Source organism: Marmota marmota, unplaced genomic scaffold (genome assembly GCF_001458135.2).
Source record: "Marmota marmota marmota unplaced genomic scaffold, marMar, whole genome shotgun sequence".
Taxonomy (NCBI): Eukaryota; Metazoa; Chordata; class Mammalia; order Rodentia; family Sciuridae; genus Marmota; species Marmota marmota.
This window is the reverse complement of record NW_026000016.1, coordinates 46086322-46111314: the sequence shown is the minus strand read 5'-3', so window position 1 is coordinate 46111314 and position 24993 is coordinate 46086322. Positions and strand designations below refer to the sequence as shown.

At 38.3% G+C, this 24993-nt stretch overlaps 1 protein-coding gene and 1 non-coding gene across 11 annotated transcripts in view; both read right to left on the bottom strand.

Moving 5' to 3' along the window:
- The window catches only part of Ppp1r12b (protein phosphatase 1 regulatory subunit 12B), a 212292-nt gene that overhangs the window by 22259 nt on the left and 165040 nt on the right, over window positions 1-24993 (bottom strand). For 9 of the 10 annotated variants that reach the window (XM_048809696.1, XM_048809695.1, XM_048809698.1 and 6 more), the window contains 3 exons: window positions 5044-5060; window positions 1454-1598; window positions 407-511 (listed from right to left, as the gene is read on the bottom strand). In XM_048809696.1, the coding sequence (XP_048665653.1) occupies window positions 407-511; window positions 1454-1598; window positions 5044-5060 (267 nt within the window). Of the gene's footprint in view, window positions 1-406; window positions 512-1453; window positions 1599-5043; window positions 5061-24993 lie in introns of those variants that run through there. The other variant, XR_007349870.1, reaches the window with a different exon arrangement.
- On the bottom strand, window positions 21684-21815 carry LOC125618593. Its single transcript, XR_007349930.1, has one exon. It is a non-coding gene; the product is annotated as a small nucleolar RNA SNORA69 (small nucleolar RNA).

Below are 24993 nucleotides of genomic sequence, written 5' to 3'. Positions count from 1 at the left end.
TGCTACCTTTCTGTACTCGGGTATAATGTCTTGCAGATCCCTCTCCAAAAGGTGATGTGCAAATAAGCTGCACTGAAACACGAGGAACAAGACAGAAGAAGCTGTCTAGGACTGACTGTGCTGTGCTAGTTTATGCTTTTCTACTGAGAACTAATTAGATAATATTAATTAATTATTAGCATTTAGACCATCAGAAGTTGTTCACTGAACTATCAGTTTTCAATTTTAAGTTAAACACTGACTGAATCCTCAACTCAAATTAGAATCCAAGGGAACTCCATTTCACTGCCTCTGTTGAGGCCTGATTTTGACTCCATCTCATGTCCTGCCCCTTAGATCCCTAGTCCAGGTTGTCTGCTGATATCAATCCCTGTCTCCCCATCTTCTTTATTCTTCCTCTCCTTACCTGGGCCATCTTCTCAAGCTTGGATTTTATATCTGCTAGCTCTAGCTGGGCCTCCTGAAGTTTGGTTTTCAGTTTTTGGTTTTCAGTCAGGGCACTCTCGTAGAGCTGGGGAGGGGGAAGCAGAGTCAGGTCACTAGGGGGGCTTCCCAGAATCAGAACCCACACAGTTTGATCATATGAGAATGTCTGGGGCTCTCTGCTCCAAGCCAAGACAGTACCCTAGGGGCAGAAGATGATGAAGTGTGGGGATCAGGGCACATTCACAGCCACTGCTCTCTGGCTTCTTGAAGGTGATGATCTCATATGCAGAACACAGAGAATGATGCTCCAATTTCAATAATGTTAATCTTGGGGGGAAAAATCCCCAGTCATCCATTTTCTCCTATGTAGTACTGACATTGCTTAAAAGTGTGGCTTCTCATACCAAAGAGATTAGTTTTGTAACTGGCCTAGGGTGATTTTTGTCGAGTTCTACTTAATAAAAACATCAACAAAGAAGAATTTCTTTAACCAAAATGTTTTTTCCTGGTACCTCAAGTGCTTGAAGGGAAAGTTTTCAAAGCCTACTCCTGGAGCTAGGTAGCAAGACAAAAGGAAATGGACTATAAAGTGATTCGAATCCTTTCCAAGCCCAGACAATGATGATAATGATGAGGGTTTTTTAAAAAAACTAACACCAAGAAGTATTTAGCTGATATTCACAGGATCTTATTAAAAGCACATGTTTATTAAAAATAAGTCCACCACATGAGTCTCAGGTTTAGACAGAACTATAATTTTTTATTCTTACAATTCTTATTTTCTTACTTTTTCCCATATATGTAAATACCTGACTCTAGGCAAAAACTTACTGCAATAAAAACAATTTCAGGGTCTTTATTTAGCTGGTGGAGAGGTAAAGCAAACAAAGAAGACTGCAAGCAAGGAGTTGTTACTTAAGTGTCCTTTTCCCTGCTTACTCACAACTGCGCTCCTTTTTCTATCCTGGGGGAAAAGGCTATTTATACGTTGTAACCCAAGAACAGGAAAATTGAAAAATGACCTTACTTTTTTATAATCCCTGTTGCTGTCCTCTTCCACACGGCTGGTCAGGCTGGCTAGACGAGCTTCCCGGGCTTCCCGACGGGCTCTTGCTGAGGCTCGGTCACCATAAGAATCACTGGTTGTAGGGTTACCACCTCCTGATTCCAACCTGTGAGATGTAATGTGAAAGGTAAAAAGTACTTTTGAGAACAAAGTAGTGAGGGGAAGATAGAGTTCAGGAGTAGTCTGTACTTTTTCTAAGATATTTGTGAGGGGAGGCCAAAAATGATGCATGACATTCCTTCCTTGAATCTCTCAGAGAGCATTCCTGGATCTCATGGCTACACTGTATCCGTGTGGAGCTTAAGGAGGGAGGCTGTCATTTGCCAAGAATGGAGCTTACTTGAAAAATTGGTGGTTTGGACACATGTGCTGACTTAAATCTTGGAGCTTTTCAAATTAGTTTGGGGTTGAACAGCTTCCCTGAAAAGTGTGCTTTTAAAAGCAAAAGTTTCTTGGATCTCAATGGCTCTTGGAAAATGATTACAATGAACTGTCGTTGAATCAGAAACATGTGGAGACTGAGCTGGAGGCTGAATGGAGGAGGATGGCCAGCAGGGCGTGATACCTGTGCTTCATCAGTGCACTGAGGTGGGCTGGAATCCCAAACATTCCACGGTGCTACACGATGCCCAAAAAGCTACTTTCCGACCCTCTTTTCTGTATTCTATATCAATACTTATATCTATAACCAAGATTCTTATACCTTCCAGAAACTGAACTTCCAAGAGTGGTTTTATTCCCAGTATTGGTAAGTTCATTAGAGGAAGTCAGCTAATTATGGTTAAAGTGTATAATTATTGAACTGATTCTAAATACTGGTTTATATTTTCCTGAACTTTGCTTTTTGCAAACTAGAATGTGTCACACACAAAAGTGCTCTGGACAAAGCAGCCCTGCAGAGCTCTACGGCCCTGAATTGGGACGGTTTGAAGCTTCACAGCTGTGGGACTTGCATCTGATGTTTCTGTGGTACCTACTGTCAAATCTAGGGAGGGGGTAGCTGAAATAAGCATTAAGTAGCAGAAAAGCAATAAGGTTGAGGACAGAGAGGGGAGAGGCAAAGTAATTAGCTCCTAAGAACAATAATGATCACTTTTCTTTATAACATTCTTTTTATTTCTTTTGTTAATAGAAATCTTTGTATTGACTTCTTTTTACTATAAAAGCAATACATTAAAAGTAGTACCAAAGGGGGCTGGGGTTGTGGCTCAGCGGCAGAGCACTTTTCTAGCACTGGTGAGTGAGGCCCTGGGTTGGATCCTCAGCACCACATAGAAAACAACAACTGAGATAAAGGTTAAATTCTTTAAAAAAAAATTAAAAATTAAAAAAAATAATACCAAAGTATCTACCCCATAATTTTGCCCAAGGAATAACCACTATTAACAGTCTAGTTCATCTCCTTGCAGGATGTCAACACAAAAATATGTTAAAATATATATTTCTGTAAATAAAATTAGATACTGCCTATTGTCTAATTCCTCTTCCTTCCTACACTTATTATTATGATTGTGGGCATCAGCTAAGTAAAAATAAATTTGTCTCATAAAAATGACTGCACAGTCCTTTCCATGGTTTTCTGATAATTTAATTAATCTTTAATTGATAGCCACATATTGTTTGTTCTGGCCCAGACTGGCCTCAAAGTTGTGATCCTCTGGCCTCAGTCTCTTGAGGAATTGATTTTAATATTCGGGAGGTTCAATATTTTTGGTTATTCATCTTCTTTGTTTTGGAATTACCCACTTTGTGGCCTTCATTTAGCAGAATCTTCATCATCTTCTTGTTATTGGTGGAGCCTCCAACATGGTAGGGTTTTTAAAACTAACATAGCTTAAATTTTTTTTTCTATTTTGCTTTTTGTTTCTATAGTATCTTTTACTGCAGAGACTTAAAATTTTACGCGATTATATTTGCCGATTTTTACTTTTATCATATAATGCTTAGGAAGGTCTTTCCTATATAAAATTATAAAATATTTTACTTTTTTTGTTGGAAAGCTTTTTTCTCTAAAAATTATAACCCATCTGAAATTGTTTTTTTTGGGAAGGGAGGAAAGATATAGTTCCCAAATAGTCAATTATCTCAATGATCACTTAATGAATAATTGTTTCCCCAATGAGATGAAAAGCCACCTCATACACATGACTTTGTGGGGATTATAGATTGTGTTCCATCATATCTTTGTTTATTTTTAGACCGTACCTCACTGTTCCAATCATTGTAATTTCATAGCATATTTGAAATCTATAGGCAAAGTCTCCTTTCATGAATGGCTATTAATAACACAACAGAGTTCATAAAAGATTAACTATAACAAAATACCACGACAAAATGCCACTCTACCAATTCTGTAAAGCTGAGTAAACTTCTGCTAGGTTAGAAGTAAATTACTTATCCTTGGCTGGTGCTGGTGAGAGGGCGAGCAAAAAAAGAATACACATAAAACTTAACATACATTATTAAGGGAGAACCAGCTCCATCACCAAGCAAATTATGAGAAGACTCATTTGCCCTGTGTTGTCTTATATCTACATCTTCTCCCAGTCTCTTCTTAATTTCTCCATCAGAGGAATAGTGGAAAGGAGAGATTCAAATGTGTATCTCCATAATTGCTATTATTTTCTTCTTCCAAAAGATCAGTTTTTGGTTTATTATTATTTTTTTGGTGCTGGGGATTAAACCCAGGAGCACTTTACCACTGATCTACATTTTTAGTCCTTTTTAAAATGTTTATATTTTGAGACAGGGTCTTGCTAAGCTGTTGATTATCTCACTAAATTGCTGAGATTAACCTCGAACTTGCCATCCTCTTGACTCAGTCTCCTGAGTTGCTGGGATTACAGGCATACAACTTTGCACTTGGCTAGCAAGATCGGTTTTTATAACCTTCTTATTAGTTGAAAAATTTCAGAGGATCATCCTCTAAATGGATACCTTCCCTTAATGTTTCTGCAACTGCAAAACAGGTCTTTAGTTAATTTGACAAACTGCTGCTGAGCACCATTTAGATACAAGGGATAAAGCTGGACTCACTGTTAGTGACGGCATCTAACCTCAATCTCCATTCAGGTTTCCACTATGCAATGAAGCCTTCCCTACACCACCAGATAAAGTTAACTGCCTCTTTTTTTTTTTTTACTCTCACATTACCTGACCATACTTCTAAATGGCATTTTCTACATTCTATTGAAATCATCTGTCTCTCCAGTGGTTTGTAAGCTAATTGTAGGTAAGGATATTGTCTTATTTGTATTGTTTCCCTACTGCCTAGCACAGTGCCTGGTACAGGTGCTTTAGGAAATTAATCTAGTGGTAGTACACAAGGTGAACTGGAAAAAGGAGACTGGTGGCAGGAAGGCGAACTGAAAGCTGTTCTATTACTTTGGCAGGAAATAATAAACGTTAGAAATTATTGTGATGGATGTGGAAATGAAAAGGAAGAAAATGATGTGGGGAAATTACTAAACCACTATATAAATCTAAATTTAATTAGACATATATTTACTCATAATTATTAAACATGCATATAAAACAGAGAGGGTTCTTACCTAGAAAGTCTTTCATGCTAGAGAAAGGAAACAAAAACAAAAACAATAAAAAAAAAAAAAGGAAAAAAAGAAAACAGCATTAGCAAAGGGACTTATTTTTATTTCCATTTATAAATGCACTTTTTCAAATCAGATGTCTCAACTTCACAGCTGGAGATGGGGTTGCAATTTAAGAAAAGCAATTCAACCAACTGCACAAAAGGCTACTTAGCTCGAGCTCACATTTGGTATTCCATGACTCAGCAGACCTGAGGCTTAGAGATATAGCATCTTTTTTTCTTTTCAGGGCTAGGGTTGAACCCAGGGGTACTCTATCACTGAGCTATTCATTTTTATTTCATTCTGAGACAGCATCTCACTAAATTGCCGAGTTTGGCCTCAAACCTGTGATTCTCCCCACCTCAGTCTTCTCAAATTGCTGAGATTATGGGCATGTGCCACTGCTCTCAGCAGGGACATAGTATCTTTTAAAACTAGAAGTCAGCAAAATGTAAAATGATCAAAAATTGACACCCCCCCCTCCAATAAGCCAGCCAACCAGTGTTTTAGGAGTGGCTATCACTGATTTTCTGTGTGACATTTTTGATCATTTCTAATCTCAATATTCAGACTGTTAATTTCTTTCAGTTCACAGACCCCCAAACCTTCCCAGAATAAATTTATAAATGTTAAACTTGGGACAGTTTTCTGGTTTTCACCTAGATCTACAGTGAAGGTAGATAAGTGAGAAAATTAGAAAGGGAAGAAGAGTTCCATCCTAGTCTCTAGAATGCTGGTTACAAAAAAAAAAAAGAAAGTACTTTGAGGACTCAGAAGGAAGGAGTTTAATATGTAAACTATGATCTTGGTCACTGTAAATAAACCAATAAAAAGTGACTATGTCTGTGTTTCCCATTTATTTATTTATTTTTATCATAGATGGCCTTTCCCCTCCTATCCCTTCACTTTTTTTTTTTAAAAAGAACTCAGGCAAATAAACACTTACTTGATTTGAATGTATTTATTTATTTCCTCTTTTGAGGTGTTAAGGAATAACAAAAACTCCCAGGACAGATAAAAGAAGAAAGAAGAGATGCAGAAATGTGACAAAAATGTCACAAAACTAATAATAAATCCTTGAACTACTTAAGAATTACTCAGTGGCACTGATTTGGAGATGGACACATACCTTTATTTTATTTATTTATTTTATGTGGTGCTGAGGATTGAACCTAGTGCCTCACATGTGTGAGGCAAGCGCTCCAACACTGAGCTATAACCCCATCCCCTTGTACACTTTTTCGTCCTAATCTAAATCCTGGAGATTCTCTTTTAGTAGGTCTGGAGTGGAATCTTCCTATCCTCCCAACACCATATTGGGAATTGAACCCAGTGCCTCATGTGTGCTGGGCAAGCACTCTACCACTGAAAAGGCCTCCTTAAAATTTTATTTTTAGATAGGGTCTAAGTTTCCAGGCTGGCCTCAAACCTGCAATCCTTCTGAGTAGCTGGAATTAGAGGCATGTACAATCATGCCTGATGCCCTGTATGTATTTTTTAACAAGTACCCAAGATGATTCTGTGGCATAGCTCTAGTTAAACACCACTGGACTGAACATATGTTTGTTTGTTTATTTTTTTAAGGTGGAGACATGTCCCATTTGAGATGAGGAAATCATTAAAAAAAAAGTATATAGTATATATTTAATGTCCTCATATACTTGGAGTTCTTGGAGAATCCTGAAATTTAGAAATCTGGAATTCCTGACACTTTTCCTCTCCTGTAATTACACATTTGTACCTGATCTTCAGGGAGAGTCATATCCCATACACTCAATGCATATCCCACACTACCAATGACTATTTTTTTTGGTCAACATTATCCAAAGTTTTTTTCCTCTTACTTGAAGGCTCCCCTCCCCAAAGAGGCAGCTATTTTTTTTTTTTTTGGTGGCGCTAGGGATCAAACCCAAGGCCTCATCCACATTACGCAAGTGCTATATTACTGAGCTACAACCCCAGTCCTAAAAGAAACTAAATTTTAATTATCTCTCAAGAATTACTTTATATATAAGCTGAGCATGGTGGTGCATGCCTGTAATCCCAGCTACTCAGAAGGCTTAGGCAGAAAGGAAGATTGCAAGTTCCAGGCTGGACTGGGCAACTTTAGCAAGATTCTGTCTCAAAAAATAAAAAGGGCTGGAGATGTAGCTCTAAGTTCAATTTCTGGTACAAAAAAAAAAAAAAAAAAGAATTACTTAACATATAAAAAGGCTTCAAGAGTATTGGAGTGAACCTGAGAAGCTGGGGTGTTGGCATGTACACTCACTAACCTTGTAAGATCAGCCTTACAGGACCTGTGTGGATTAAAACTCACAGCCTAGGAAACCTGTAAATGGTGATATGTCAAATACCTGTGTGTAACTGAGACTGAACTTCACACTAGCAAATGCCAAGAAGCTGATGTATTTAAGAGCCAACTGCATACAGGGCCCTGGAGAGGATGTGGAGAAAGAAGTTAACTTACTACTCTAACCAGCATTAATAGTCAATATAGCATCCTGACAACTTAAAAATGAAGAGAAGGAAAGTGGGAGGAGCTGATATTTTAAGAGTGTATTTCCTCATAATTATCATATTTAATTTTACTATCAGAGTGATAACTTGCCCAAGGTCTCTTGGCTAGAGGATGTCAGAGTAGAAATCAGAACTCAGGACAGGCCAAGGCCATCACATTCAGAAATATGAAGAACTCAGTTCCACTCAGTTTATCAAGCACCCATCATGCTCTGGCCCCATGGGTACTAACTGTGAATAAGATAGTGTATGTATTTCTCTAACATCATTTCGGAACTCATTTATTTCTGGAAGTCTTCTTAGTGGGAGCCCAGCGGTTACCACTGTTATCTTATGGCCCTTTAATCTAGGAAATTGAGCTCACATACAACCAAATGAAACAATAATTTAGGAAAACATTTAATTTCTCTTGCTGCTTCTGGGCATAAGAGCCTTCAAATGACATCATGCATTCAGGAGACCCATTCTGGATAGTCTCTCCAAAGATGAACTTCCCACATATTCTCTTGGGTATGGAAAAAGCGACTCATTTAAAAATCAAACTCGCCTGCTTTGTGTTTTCTTTTTCCTCATCCTACTGAAATATAAGCCTATTTCCATACGATGTGCACAGACTGAGGCCTGCTTAACTTTCTTACAATTAAATCAGGTCTGTTTTCTGGCTTTGTTTTTCCTGAAATGTGGGCTCTCACATGAAAATATCTTTCTTTCTTGTCTCCATCCAGTTTCTTCTTTGTAAATACCTTATTTGTTGGATAAGATTTAACAATATTTTTAGATTTAAATTTTGCTGTGTAGACTCTGGTAACTGCCTCTATAATAAAGAAATGAGTTTTTTTCCTCACTAAAATGGAGGAAATTAGAATGTTTTAAAACCAGGTATGGATCTTGGCAACTACATGTATCAAAGCATGTGAATCATTTCCATTGATTAACTCAAGAATAACATGTAATTCACCTTTTTCATTTAGAATGTTCTAGAAGTACAATGAGGTTCTTTATGCCTTGGCATCACACCCAAGAAAGTTCTCAGACAGATATGTGAATATATAGCGTAGCTGTGTGTACTGTATAGCCTCTACTGAGGAGGGTGACAGAAAACGCAAACACTTAAAAACTGAAAAACACAAAAGACAGGTAATCACTATCAAGAGACAACCAGAGAAAGCCCACAGTCCCCTGGATATTAAGAGGCAGATTCTACAGGGTTTTCAAGCAGCTGAAGTTAATTTTTCCACAGATGAGAACATGTGGAAAAAGGTAACACTGTGGTGTTCACACTTGTGACTGCCACACCAATTCCTGCCCCTCCAGGCTTCCTGCACATGTTCCCTACAGATAGCCATCAGGAGCCTGATGAATGACACTCACACTTCTACCTGCCAGGAGAAACTAAAAACAAATATCACAGTCTGTTACCATCTTTTTGGGCATGTTAAGATTCCTTGTCATCAATTACTCTTTGGGTGACCTTTTATAAAAATGTGCAGGTGATGAGTAATCCAATAGACAAAGCAGTAGACAATTCACCTAAATCCAGATATCAGAGAAGAGAGAGCTTCCAAGCTAATCCTCGACCTTTCCTCACCACCTCTAACAGTAACCTCCAGCTTCTACCTGACTTTTGGAGCAATGTGGAAACCTTGGGATTGTTTTTCTTTTCTTTTCCTTTTCCCGCCCCCCTTCTTATTGTCTTCTAGGGCTAGTCTTAACAATGACCTGGGAAGGTTCATCCAATTAAAGGAGAGCATATAAACCTAAACCTCAGAGATTACTGAGGATGCAGTAGAGGTAACACAGTTACCTCAACACAAACAATATTATTTCAAACAAGGAAAAATCCCTGAAATTTCCAAAGGAGATGGTATTCACACAGTAAAAGAAATGGTTTTCTTTGAGTTTTTAGCCTAAAAAAATATTTTTATAGGCTGGAAGGCAAGATAGCTTGAAAGGATACAGGATTTAGTGTTTAATTCCTCAGCTTCTGATTGGCTTAGGTTTTTAGCTCATACTTCCTGATTTTTACTGATAGAATACCTCCAAAAACTATTGTTTTGCTTGGTTTCTTGATACCCAAGATAACTGAGGGTTTGATTAAAAAAAAAAAACATTCAGGAGAGAAATTTGGGTTTGCTGGGTAAAGAGGAGAGTGGCTGAATTGGTACACAGGAGATTTAACCTCAATTTTTTCTCTTCATCCAGCTGTCACTCAAAGTAAGCACAGATCAAACGTTAAAACTGACACAGCTTCTCATTATAGGAAGTTGACTGCCAACCCTGCAGGGAGACTATTGAGTAAATCTAGAGATAAGATGGATTGGGAGTTTGCCTAAGTGGTCTCAGGGGAACAGTGAGCCAAGAAGTGACATCACAAGAGGCAAGCAGAACACAGAATAGTGTTCTTCCCAGAGAAGATTGTTTTTACTTTTGTTTTTGCAGGACTGGGGATTAAACCCAGGGAACTCTACCACTGAGCCACATCTCTAGCCCTTTTTATTTTTTGAGATAAGGTCTCACTAAGTTGCTGAGGTTGGTCTCAAACTTGCAATTCTCCTGCTTTAGCTTCTTGAGTCACTGGGATTACAGGTATGTGCCAATGTGCTTGGCCAGAGAAGAGGGTTCTAATTGAGCTCAGCCTAGTGGAAAGGAAATATGGAAAAGGTCTAGAACACAGAGATTAGGCATTCTAGCCAAATCTCTGACCCTGTGGAGACCGGAATGTGGGCTTCTCTTATCTACGTTCTGGAAATGGCCCTATTTCCCCATCCTCCCTTCTCTGCACGTTTGTTCCCTTTTAAAAACAGAACAGTTAGTCTCAGTCTACTCTTTAGGGTCTGGATAACTTATCTCTATTTAATGACATCAGATATTTTAGAAAAGGCATAAGTCTTCTATCCAATTTACAGACAACACACAAATGTATTATGCATGTGATCTAATCAGGAAGTGTTAGGAAGAACTTCTAGAAGTGCTTTTGTTAAAGATCATTTTGCTCTACTTTCCACTGAAGTCAAATGAATGATGGCCATTAAGATGAACTCTCTGGTGTGTCTGAACTAGATAAAAATTGTTCAGAGAAGGAATTACTTTTTTAGCTTTAATGGCTCCAGTGGGGGCAATAGGAATTATGAATGGGACCCTGGAGTAGAAGTCACTAAAAGCTGTTCAGAGACTAATATATGAACACAGAGAGTTGATGTAAAAAAAAAAAAATAAAATAAAATGATTAGCTACATAGAACATGGTTTTAAAAATGCCCCCAAATTAAGAAGCAGGGTCCTTCCTTTCATACCTCTTGAAATACTCCTATAATAATTCCATTGCTTGGGCCTGTTTCTAATAAAAGAACAGAGTGAAGATCACCATTAATTCAGATGGGCAATCCTAGAAAGGGACAAGAACCAGGCTGGTTTTGATTTGTGAAATGTGTAGGGTCCTCAAAACACCAGAGGCTGGCTTAGAAAAATCCCCACAAAAGCTTTTAGCTTGAAAGTTATCAGGAGTACAGGAAGGCACATAATTAAAACCAAACTCCTTTTACCGAGTTTAAAATAAAATTGTGGCTCTGGAAAGCTGGGCCCAAGGGAAAGGAATGAGACCAAGTCACATGTCTACTGCCAAGGCTGAAACTGGTTTAACTCATGTTCCTTTGGAGTCAGGGCCTGACCCCACGGTGATGGGAAAAAAATCTCCTATTTACATTTTCCCTAAGAGGGACGAAGCAGAAAGAACATTTTCTATCATGTTTTTGTGTACTAGCTGAGCCAGGGGAAACAAGTTGAGCTATTCTGGGATGGCCTACAGACAACCAGTCCTTCCCTTCAGGGTTCTCAGATTAATGACCTAGAGGAACAAGTAAATGACGGGAATGGGACTGCAGCAGAGACGGTCCTGACAGCCAGTGCCCCTGCAGACCTTATCACCATCTGAGCTAACTGCAAAATCATCTAATTTTTTAACTTCTCCCATCATTGTTTATTTGGTACCAGGGATTGAACCCAGGGGCGTTTAACCATCATGCTACATCTCCAGCCCTTTTTTATTTTGAGACAGGGTCTCACTACTTTGCTGAGGGCCTTACTAAATTGCTGAGACTGATTTTTGAACTTGGGATCCTCCTGCATCAGCCTCCAGAGCCACTGGGATTACAGGTTAGTGCCACCATGCCCAGCAATTTTTTAACTTTTAAAGAGTCTTCTGAACAACAAATCCCATCAGTATGTACAACTATAATGCATCAATAAAAAATATATATATATGGACCCCCCCCCCCCAAAAAAAAAAAAAAAAAANCTGGTTTTCACCTAGATCTACAGTGAGGGTAGATAAGTGAGAAAATTAGAAAGGGAAGAAGAGTTCCATCCTAGTCTCTAGAATGCTGGTTACAAAAAAAAAAAAGAATCATTCTGGTTTCACCTATCTATCTACCTACCTACCTACTTACCTACCTAACTACCTATCCATCTATGAGAGACAAAAGTTTCCCAGCCTTCTCCCTTAAGGAAGAATACCCTTTGTAACTCACACCAACAGGACTCTCAGGAAGTTGAAACAAGCAGAGATTCTAGCTCTGAAGCCCATCTTATTGAGTCTGTATTCCAGTAATCTATGTGGAGATCTTGCATAATTTAGAAATACATGAATGGGTAGAATAAGAACTTCAAGATTTAAGCAAGTTGTGACAGTAGAGGACAGTGAAATGAAGCCTACATTGTCCCCACTCCCCTATCTAAAAAAACCCCAAAAAACAACTAATGGTATTTTCTTATATATCATCAAGGTTTCAATTGTACTATTTTTCTACTGCTGCCAAAATAAATTGAACTCAGGGATACAACTACTAAATTTTTATCTTTTTAATTTTGAGACAGGGTCTAGCTAAGTTGCTTAGGGCCTCACTAAGTGCTGAGGCTGGCTCTGAACTTGTGATCCTCCTGCCTCAGCCTCCCAAGCCTCTGGGATTACAGGCCTGTGCCACCATCCCCAGCAAAACTTCAAGTCTTAAAACAGCCATTTGTTATCTCACAGTTTTGTAGGTCACAAGTCTGGCACAGTTCTGCAGGCTTCCCCGCTCAGGTTTTCAGTTGGCTGAAATTAAGGCATCTGCAGGATGGGCCTCTATCTGGAAGATCTGGGGAAGGATCTGCTTTCAAACTAGTTCATGTTATCAGCAGAACCCAATTTCCTGCAGTTGTAAGTCTCAGGTCCCTGTTGCTCTGCTGCTGTCAGCTGGTAGCTGCTCACTGCTTGCAGGGAGTCCCACATTCCTTCTCACTGGGCCCCTTCCCTCTTCAAACCAGCAATAGTGCACTGAGTCCTTTCCACACTTCAAATTTCTTGCTTCCCCTTTTGCTGAGAAAGCTCTTTGCCTTAAGGGACTCACATGATTAGATAAGGCTTACCAGGAAAAGCTCTCCTAACCTAAGGTCACTTTTGCCCTTAAATATAACATAATCAATGGGAGAACTATCTGGTCATAAATACAGGTTCTGGAGACATCTCTAGGGAGCTATTTTCAACTATCACAACATGGTCTAGTTTTATCTATTGCTTCATGAAATTAAGAAACACAGCTGGCTTCTTAGCTGCATTGGGTGACTGTATACATTCAGAATCAGAACCATGCTGAAAGCACTGTCTTAGGCGGGGAAGAAGTGAACAGGCATACATGTGTGAGAAAGTATACCTTTCCAAGCAAAAATGACCAACTATTAAATCACATATAGCTTCACTGTATTATACTCCTTGATTTTTCTTTACTGACTACTTAATACACATGGAAAAACAGTTAAAAAGGAAAGTCAAATATAGTACCTACATTCAGTTATATTACAAATACTGCTGAAATTTTTCATACCTCAGATTATGAATACCCCATCAATTCTTTGCTTGTTATGGTACTGGAAATTGTACCCAGGGCCTCACACATCTACCCTATTGATTTAATATAGCATGCTGATAGACATCAGGTAATGTCACCTCACATATTCTAGTATATCTTCTATATTTTAAAAGAAAAATCATTAAGTTCTCTACATGATAGAAGTAGACTCTCTGTTGTATTCATCATGCTACCTAAATACTATTGGCATTTTATAGCTCTTAGTTTCTTATAGGCCTGTACCTTTTTTTGTAGATATTCTCCGTTTCTGAAGAATTTCTGGATTTTGGGGGAACTCATAAAATGTACTTATTATAGAAGAAAATATATATAAATATACAAAGTCCTCCATGACTTTGTATTCATAAACTCTGATGATCCACAAACACATTTGCTGGCTCAGGCATGTTCTCTATTTAGCGATTCACACGCTGTGTACCATATGTGATGAAAATGACCAACAGAAGAATGAGGAGCTCTAAAACTTGTGGTTCCAGTGCATGGGTCACATTTTTCAGATGGTCATCTATTTTCATTTTCCCCATGGCTTGAAGTTTTAGGTTCACACTGGTGTGCATAGTCACCTTAAACTGCAGTAGCCCATGAAAATACATTCCAATGATTCAAAAATCAGGATCAGTGAACATCTGAGAAAAAAAGCCTGATCACTCCCTCAAAAATATTTTTAAGGAAGACTGCATATAAGTCCTAAGTTTTGGAAATCCTTATTTAGGTCTTAAATCCCACTCTTTGACTTTAACTATTTCTCTAATTGAGTTTCCAGGTCTTACTCCACTACTTAGCTGAGACTCCTCAATAGATGTGTTATTGATCACCATTATATCTCCTAGACAGCAAGCTTTCCTTGTCCAAAGACTGGGAAAAGATGGGTTGCTATTATTCTTTTTGTGGTGGGGATCAAACCCAGGGCTTTGTGCATTTGAGATATGCTCTACCACCGAGCTACATCCTGATATGCTCTACCACCGAGCTACATCCTCAGCTCATAGATAGCCTTTTTAAAAAATGCAGTACTGGGTATAGAATCAAGGGATAGATGGACTTTTTAATATGATAAACATCACAATCTAGTAGCCTGTTTGGATAGCAGTAATTTAGATTTTATTTGAACCAAACTATGAATCAAAAACTTTTACAGGAGGATTGTAAGTCCAAAGCCAGCCTTAGCAATTTAGTAAGACCCTATCTCAAATAAATAAATAAATAAATAAATAAATAAATAAATAAATAAATAAGGCTGGAGATGTGGCTCAGTGGTTAAGTGCCACTGGGTTCAATCCTTCTTTTTTTTTTTTTTTTGCTAAGAGGATAGTGTGGCTCACTAGACTTTACATTTCAAGATGAAATAAATACTTGGGACCTAAATAACATAAGGTAAAACTTTTTTACTCCTCAGTAGACTCCACAGAAGGTTAGAGACTTCCTTTGTTTTTAATTTTTTTCCCTGCCTCCACAGAAACCAAACAAACGAACCATAAATAAATAAATAAATAAATAAAATAAAATTTGTCTTCTCTCTTTTTTTCTTTGAGATGGGATCTTGCTATATTGCCCAGGCAGATCTTGAACTCATGATCTTCCTGCCTTGGCCTCTCAAGTAGCTGGAATTATAGGCACGAGCCACTGTCCAACTGAACCAATATATCAATTCATCTATTTTAGAACTATAAATACACAGAAAATTATAACAAACAGGAATCTTAATTAACTTGGAAAAATCTTCAGAAATGATTCTCTAGTGTGTGGTTTCTGCTTTCCAAATCACCAAATGGGATAGGAGCAGCATTCAGTCCCTGTATTTCACACCTGTGTGTGCTCAGTCTTGCCCATGGTATACTTAGAGTAATAAAATGTGTGATTACAAAGTCTAAGACAAGCCTCTTTGATCTCAAAGAGCTCTTCCTGGGAAGGAAAGATAAGCACAGCCATGAAACACTTGGAGGGCAATGTAAGAAACAATTGACTGAATGCAATCAAACACTAGACTACATGGTAGCTACAATAAGTGAAAAGGGTAGCCAGGAAAGGGAGAATGCACTATTGACTAGAGATTTTGGGCAAGGCTTTATGGAAGATACAGGCCTACTGGACATATTATCTTGAAGTTTGAAACCAGTGGTCACGAAAAATGACCTTGTCATATGTAATTGTTAAGACTTATGGCACAAATTGGGGCATTGCTAGGTAGGGCCACCACTGTCCTAAAGTGCCACTCTGCTCTGAAAGACAAAGCTCTGAAAGGTGATAAATGAAAGCTTTCTTTGATTCTTCCACTTTTTTCTTTTGTGTGTGTGTGTGTGTGTGTGTGGTACTAGGAATTAAACTCAGGGGGCACTTGACCACTGAGCCGCATCCCCAGCTCATTTTTGTATTTTATTTAGAGACAGGGTCTCACTGAGTTGCTTAGTGCCTTGCTAAATTGCTAAGGGTGGCTTTGAACTTGAGATTCTCCTGCCTCTGCCTCCCGAGCAGCTGGGATTACAGGCATGCGCCACCATGTCTGGCCCAATTCTTCCACTTTTATATCCCCACAGAAAAACTGCGTCTTCAGATACACAAGGTTCTTTGAATTTAGGGGGCTAAAATTGCCTCCCAGAGCAAAACAAGTATTTAAAATTGGACCTTTGTGAGAGGAGCAGTTATTTATTTATTTATTTTTGTGTGTGGGGGGGGGAGCAGGGGCAGGGTCCTTCAGACAAGAAAAGCCTCAGAGTAATTCAGAAATTGTTATAACTTAACAGGTTCTGAGCTGAAGCATACCTTTGTATCATTTCTTCAAAATTTATTTCTATAGCAAATTAACAGCATAAATAAAATGAATTACCTGAACACTTACAAATGGCTTTGGAGTGATTGTTTACATACAATTGACAGGTGCATTAAAAATACTTTTCAATCACAACATTTAAGGGCATAGGAGATCTTTTCTCCTTTGCAAAGGTAGTAAGTAGTCAACAGTTACATTATTGACAGTTAAAAATAATAAAATATACCCATTTTAAAATGATGTAATGTAAAATTCTGACTTTTTCTTTTCTTTTCTTTTTTTTACTCATTTAGGTTTGTCTCTTCCTGAATCATTCTGTAAGGTTTTTCCTCCTTTAAACTAGGTTTTCTTGTCATTGTCTCCCTTTCCAAATCAGATTCAATACTCAAGGATACTGGTGACAATCTAGGTGCCATTTCATGGAGAGACAGCAGTTTCACTGGAGCAGTTGTTACCCATCTCACTGGTTAACACAGGCTCCAGAGCCAAGCTGCTGGCTGCAGCATCACTAGTTACGTGATCTTAGATAATTTCCTGACTTCTTTCTGTCTCAGTGTTCTCAGAAGTAAAACGGGGGGTAATGGTACTTGATATATAAGGTTACCAAAAGTATTAAAAAAGATAATAAGTGTGTCTGGTAGAGCATGACATAGTAAATGTTTTATAAATTGTTGGCTACTGATACCATTTCTACAGTTTTCCTGCTTTTCTAATCTCTCTCATGCCTCTTTGGTTCTGGCTCTCCCAATACTTGTTCACTGAAAGAGGAATTAAGCTCAAGTAAATTCCTTAGCACTCAAGTAAAGGGTTTTAATTGTAGATTTTGATTATCCAGGCTAATTCCTACTTACCCTTTCCAACCTACAGACATTTAAGGTCATTACTTTACTGTCTGGATGGTTGTACACCCTTTTAAAATAACCAACTATGTGAAGTTGATTTTGGAAAGCAATACCAAGATTTTTCATGTTTTTAATGATTTGATATACTTTCATTTATTTTATAATTCAATTTAAATCTGAATACGTAAATTTTCAAACAAACAACTTAAAAAATAGCTACTTGCTATTTTACATGTAATCTATGTATAAAAAATGTTACTTTTGCAATGAAACATGAAGAAATTAAAGTTGAGGCACACTTTTAGTATCTTTAATTAACTCACTAGTAGAACTTCCCTGCCTCACATAACCAAAGAAGGCTGCTGGGTTTTGGGGCTGTGGTGACAACTAACACCCCAATTATGGATAACCACCACCCTTTATAATAAGAAGGTCAAGAAAAGAACCAAAAAGGAGCTGGAAAAGAACAAAAGGCTGATGAGAGCCAACTCTCACTGTTTCCCTTTGGCCCACTTTGATTATAATTAATTGTTAGTTCACCCAAACATTACAAGGGTTAGTTGGGCTGGGGAAAACCAAACTAATGCTGAATAATCTGGGAACTTTTCAAAATTTGAAAAAAAGCAATCCCTGATCACACAGCTGGTTATGTACTGAAAACAAAACTAGAACTCAGTCCAAAACTCATAACCAATTGACCCCTGACTTCCTAAATTTTTGGATCCTTTGAGAACTGAAGCTTATTACCCTTAACAAGAAGTTGACTACGATGGCCCTTAACAAAGAAACAAGATACAGAACCTTCTGTCCTCCTTGAGATTCCGGTGGTAGCTGGATAGGAAAGAGTCAGAGGCAGCTGCACTGCTGGTTGGCACTCTCAGCTTATTTTCAGCCCTTTCCTGACACTGCATCCAGTCCTTCGGCGAGCTCAATACTCCTATAACTCTAATCCTAAACTTCAATATTTTTAGCCCATAATTTTCTCCCCATCTTCAGACCAACCACAGGTTGAATATTCCTTATCTGAAATGCTTGGGGCTCGAAGGCGTTCAGATTTTGGAATATTTGCATATACGTAATAATGAGATCTCTTGGAGACATGCCCCAAGTCGAAACAGAAAATCCATCTGTAGCCTAAAGGTAATTTTGCACAGTATTTTTAAAGCATGTCTATTTTCACTGTAACCTGTCACATGAGGTCAGGTTTGGAATTTCCACTTGTGGCATCATGTTTGTGCTGTAAGGTTTTGAATTTTGGAGCATTTTGGATTTTGAATAAGGAATGTTAACAACCTATACTTTTTGGATATCATTAACTGAAAGTCCTAAAGTTCCTCTAATTCAATATATCCAAAAGTGAAATGTCGTTCCCATTCAATACACTTTCACTTCCTGTTTGGCAATGCAATTTGTCATTTCTGACCAAGTCATTTTTGGCCATTTGTCATATTTGACCATTTTTGGCCAAGTCACCTAAACCAAAGACCTGGACATTATTCTTAACTCTGCCTTCTCCCAAGTTCAACCCTGCCCCCACTGTATGGATCCCCAAGTCTTGTCAGTTCTAGCTTCCGAACAATTGAATGCTTCTCTATTCTACCTGAAGAATACCTTGCCACAGGCCTTTATCATGTCTCACCTGGAATACCGAGATCAGATCACCTCCTGATGTCCCTTCCACCATCCAGTGTCTACAGCTGCCAGAGTTATTCCTCTGACATGCAATTCTGATCACAGCAACTTTACTCCAAATCTTCAGTCCTTTACCCACAGGAAAACTTTCCAAATCTAAGAATGCCATACTTAAACCCTACATAGTATGGCCTCTGCTAAGACTCTAGTCTTAATTCCTATTATACTTCTTAAATATATCCTTTGTTCTAGCTACACTGATATGCAGCTTTCAAAATAATGCTACACTTTCTCATATTTTTCTACCTTTGTAATATGCTACTTCCTTCTTCTTTGCCCAAAGAGCTTCTATTGTCCTGCAAACATCAGGCTACTGCATTTATCACCTGACTGATCTTTTTTTTTAATGTGTGTGGGGGGGTGCTGGGGATTGAACTCAGGGGCACTTTATCACTGAGCTATATTCTCAGCCCTTTTTGTTTTGAGACAGAGTCTAAGTAGCTGAGGGTCTTATTAAACTTCTAAAGCTGGCCAGGCGTGGTGGTGCCCTCTGTAATCCAGTGACTAGGGAGGCTGAGGCAGGAGGATCACAAATTTGAGGCCAGCCTCAGCAATTTAGTGAGGTCCTAAACAACTTGTACCCACCTCCTCCCCCCCCCCAAAAAAAAATTCTGAATCTTGCCTTGTATTGGTGAGTCTCCGGCCTAAGCTTCCTGAGTAGTTAGGATTACAGGTGTGCATCACCACACCTGGCCTGATTGATGATCTAAAACACTCTGTATTTATATTAGAAAATATAGGTAGCTTTATTAGAAAATTCACCTCCCTGTGTCATAATTCTTGGCTTCTATCTCTACAATTAGATTTAAAAGTCCTTGAGGGTAGAAATTGTGTCTTTCATTTATTAGGAATTCCAGTGCCCGATATGGGGCCTACTACACATAGCAGATGCTCATAGAATGCTAACTATGGGAAGATTCAAGGTAGGGCAAGATTGGCTGGGTATATTGGTGAGCTCCTAAAATACCAGTTACCCAGCAGGGTGAGGTAGGAAGATAACTTGAACCCATCAACCAAACTGGGCAACATAGCAAGACCCTGTCTTGAAAAACCAAAACAAATAGGGTAGGCAGCTTTAATACTCATTAATCATGGGATTAGAAAATTAGGGTGGCAAGTGCAGGACACAGCTTGCAGTAAAGGAGCTGATGTCTTTAAAACTCCCAGTCTCTTTAGTCAACAAACCAATGTTTCAGATGCCACTTCACCTGGTTCCATGCAAGACAGGAATTAATTAGGCCAGTATCTATCCAGAATTCATGTAATGGCTCCTAATAGGGAAACCACTTTTATTCCTACAGGTCCTACTTCTCTTGCCTAAAAAGACTGCTTGGACTGAAGAATTACTGCTTATTGACTTTTCTTGAGTGGAATAAACAAACAAAAAAATATACTGGTGGTTTTAATTAGGTAGAAAAAAATGATAAATAGATTGCATCCTAATTATCATGTTCACTCAAATGTTTCTCATTCCAGGACAACAAATTATAAAGTTGAATTAATAAATGCCTGTAATTCTAGAGACTGGGGAGGCTAAGGCAAGAGGACAGCAAGTTTGAGGCCAGCCTGGGCCACTTAGTGAGACACTGTCTCAAAATTAAAAATTAAAAACAACAACAACAGTAATAATAATGATGATAAAGTGGATTCCAAATTGGTAGTCTCCCAATTAAAGAATTGTAGGTATAGAGGATAAGGTAATATGCTACAGAACTGCTTGGTGTTTGCCAGAGATAAACACAGCACATGGAAAGAATGATTATCAACCTGGTCTGGGAGGTGAAAAGGCAGGATGCCTTTGGCCTGCCTACTAGGTGCCTCACAGAACGAGCTCTTGTGACAGTTGCAATCTTTTATTATCCAATTATCTATCAATAGTACTGTGATTAGTTTGTATGGCTGATTATAAAACAAAGTAAATTGATTAATTTCTCCCTTTATATGTGAAAATGGCTGGGATGAAAATTATTATTATTATGTAAAATCTTTTCTATTGAGATGTTAGACTGGAAGCAATCCCATCTAAATGAGAAAACGCTACTGATCCTGGTTTATAAATGCAGGTCAAATCCTATTATCACAAATACCAATTCAATGAAAATCTGCCTAATTAAAGATTCCCAGGACTTAGCTGATAACCCACTTACTTCAAGATGTAGTCAACATTATAAATATCAAATACACCACAGTTTGGACATCTGCTACTATGTTTTCTTTGTAAATAATCTGTCTTGCAATTTTTTTCAATTAGCAAATAATAATTTGAGATTATGGACTAAGGATTACTTGGTTCATACTTTAGGATGATTTAAAATGTCAACCCATTCTAAATGGACTAGTTCCTAAGCTATAGAATTTTATATTATACCCAGTGATTAAAAACAAGAACTGAGGTGTCTAAAGTATTTGTAGTTCACTTTTTCCCTAATGTTGGAAAATTACTTTCTGAAGAAAACTTTTCTACTGAATGTGTGAACCAAGAATTTTATGTTGCAGTTGTTTCATGGTAGCTGAAGGCTGACCCTTCGGAGTGTCATGAAGAAGTACTGGTGTGGTTCCCATTAGAATTGAGAGTGAATCTGGAAGTTGTTCTGTTTTTCCTGAGTAACAAACCAGAGATGAACAGATCTGTTGCTCAGGGAACTCCCAGCCTTTAGAGATAAAAGAGATGTTGAACTAATGTGAAACTAGTATGAACGCCCCAAGAAGCTGTTGAATCTGTTATGTCATTATTCCCCAGGAGCCCCAAACAGTGGTATCAGGAACATAACCACTTATAATAGCTGTTCTTAGTGAGGGTGGGAAGGGGTGCCTGGGATACAAAAATGATGGATGGACATTTTTGCCTATGAGGAAAAAGGGTATTTCATTTTTTTCCCTGAATTGTCCATGTCAACCTATCATGAGTTTACCCTCAGGAAAGGCAAAATAAAATGATGAATATAGCTTTTCTTTCAGCAGGATAATGGTGGTATGTTCATAAAATAAAGCACTGTAATAAAAGGGGTATTTTTAAAAACCATGTTTCATGGTATAATTTGTATTCAGAAAATTAAGTATATTATTTTTGAAATATCAATAGAGGAAGTAAACACAAATCTTGGCTGGGGAGGACCCACACTATCTTCTCATGAGTGATTTCTCATTAGGGAGTATATTAATTGTTCAATTTCTGGGCAGGCATTAGATTTTCCTATGATTAAAACGGGTCAGAGGCTTACTGAAACACTGCATTATATAATATGAAAAAATATCAGATGCTGCTAAAAGTTTAAAAGTTAAGGTGTATGATGAAGTAGTTTGTTTTGAAGTCACTAAAAAGTCTTTCTGCCTTTTGTTTTCTCAAGTTAAAAATAATTCCCACTGAATTGCAGTTTTTAGTTTGCTTGTTCTGCTTCTCAAAGAGCAAAGTGTCCAAAGTATTTTCTCCTTGTGAATAGCTATTATTTAAAAATTCTCTGAGGACACTGTCCTTATATGGTAACATTTTATATTCAGCCCCTTTAGCAGCATTAAAAACAACAAAGAACCCCCACAAACTTTTAAATGCTTATTCAAAATTCCAATCCTATTTTGTAGAGTGCTGGACCAGGGGTTACGGATCTTTAACTATGTCTGATCTCCATCAGAAAACTCTGTGTGTGTGTGTGTGTGTGTGTGTGTGAGAGAGAGAGAGAGAGAGAGAGAGAGAGAGAGAGAGAGAGAAAGAGAGACACAGAGAGAGATTGAGACGAGAGCTGTGTGCCTTTCACTTTAGAACACACACAGCAACGTCCTATATCTTTACTGGAAAGGTCCGAGCATTTTCCTTTTTAAGAGAAATCTGAAGACCCTATAGCCCATAAGTCTCAGGCTCGGTGGGGCTCATAATCCCAGACAATACGACTGGAATTTGAGAGCCAGGCACGGAGATTAAGTTATGACCCGTCAATTGCCTCCCTTGTTCTATAGACCTGGTGTTCCTCCTCCTGCAATTTCAGTTTCCTGTGTTCCTACCATGGATAAATTTTGGACTCCCACAGCTACTTAAGCTTCTGACTGTCCCCTTTACTCCTTAGCATGTCTTTAGCCTTGACTTTCAAATCTATTTGATATGTACTCCAGTGTTGCCGATAATATGGTTTTGGAGCCAAGAAACCTTAGCTTAAATCAAGATGACGCTTCTAGCTGAGTGATGCTGGGCGAGCTACTTCTGTGCATTTCCATTTCCTCACATGTAACGCGAAGACAGTGAGAACCACCTCAGGGAGGCGGAGGATCAGCCAGTTACAACCAAGCATCCAAAGACACATGAGCCCAAGACCACCACAAAACTAGTTGTGAAAGAGCACCTAATTAGTCAGTCGTGATGAAAGGAACTGAGCTAGGGAAATCTTATGAGATGAACCAGTCCTGAGAGTCAACAACCTCTAAATTAATTATGCATATTTTTCCACTAGCTCAGAGATTAAAGACAAAATAGGATAAGGGCACATGAGTGGTACATAAATACCAATGTTCTCTACAATATAGTCTCTAGTCACATGGACATTAAAGTTGGTTACAATAAACTGATGCTATTGTGGGAATCCATAGCCACAGACCACTAAAATTGGGAAGCAGTCTCTTATTAAAGCTGTCCATGTTTTGGTTTCCTGTAATCTCAATTTTCAAAATTTCTCTCACTGTGACCTCTGTCTAAAAGGCGGGGATGAGGGTGTGTGGAATGAGGGTGGGAAGGCTGGACAGCAGCTGTTAGGAGTGAGACCAGAAGAAAGTACTTCTTCAGTGGAGTACTAACTTTAAATAAGAAAGGGGAAACAGAAAGGAAGAAGAGGAGGATGGTCACTCAATAAATTGAATGATCATCAGGTATCATTGCTCTGGGAGTGGTGGCGACAGTGGACAAACATTAACAAGAGGCTTTTTTCATCCACAGTCTGTAATGGATGGAATATAAAAGGGAGGCAGCAAAGGGAACACCAACTCAAGTAATGGAGCTCAGCTCTGTGACCTCAATCAGCAGTCACCAGAAAACCCCAACGCTGCTGGGGGGAAAGCATTCTGCAGTTCTGTAGAAAAGGAAGGTACTAGCCCATGTATTCAAGAAACATCCTGGAACTCAATAACAGTGATATGTACACCGGAGCCTCTCTTGGTTCTCTCACAAAGAGCACCTATGAATGAAACAGCTTCTTAACAGCATTCTTTTGGTATTCTGGTAACTAAACACCCCTGGCTGAAGTCCAAGACTAATACCTATATGCCAAATTCCACTACATGATAATTTACACCATGAGAAAGACGTTGAAAATGAATGTAAAGCAACCCAAAATAAACAAGTAGTCTGTTCAGATTTCTTAGATTTTCTCCCTACAGCTCCCCAAATAAGGAATCTATGACTGTCCCTCTTCTTACCTTGTATGTAAGATAGAACACAGTCTAGTTCCCTAAGAAGGAACTGCTACCTTACCTACTACCTAATATGCCCATCAGCATTCCTCATCATTTGCTGTTGGTAGCATTTTTTCCCTTAGTTAGCTTCCTACAGAGGAGGACATTAAATTAGATGCAAACATCCATATGTTAATCACTTCAGCAGAGTCATTCACTGGAGTAAACTGAGAAAAGCCTCAAATGGCTTTGTTATCACAAGCATCACAAGCACCTCCATACAACTAATAGCCACGAGTTATTTCTTTGGGTTTTAATCACAAAATTTCCTGATGGTGCCTGAATGACTGAGAAGTAAGGTTACAAATGCCCATAAGTTCTTGTTTGTTTGGTTTTTCTTTCACTCAAATCACTTTGCTTATCATGCAAAACAGGCAAAGGTATACTCTATTTCACATACATGCGTGCACACGAGCAGAACTTGCACATAACTGAAGTTTTTGTGTATAGTTTCACAACCATATGGGAGCTTTTCTTTTGAATGATAGTATTGATCCATAAACCACAAGAAAAGCAGCAACTACATATAGCCACAGAAACTAAGAAAAGCCCCATGAGACATAATGATAAAAACTCTAAAATCTTACTGTCAAGCAGTTTACAGCTTATTAAAAAGCTAAAAGACAGAAACTGTAGGCTGGCATATTTAAGTCTGCTTTTACTTAAGACTATATCAAGTATTATGAACCATAACCTCTTTCAGAGAAGCTAAATGGGTCTTTACTTGCAATTTTTTCCCCTTTACTGATTCCTGTAAG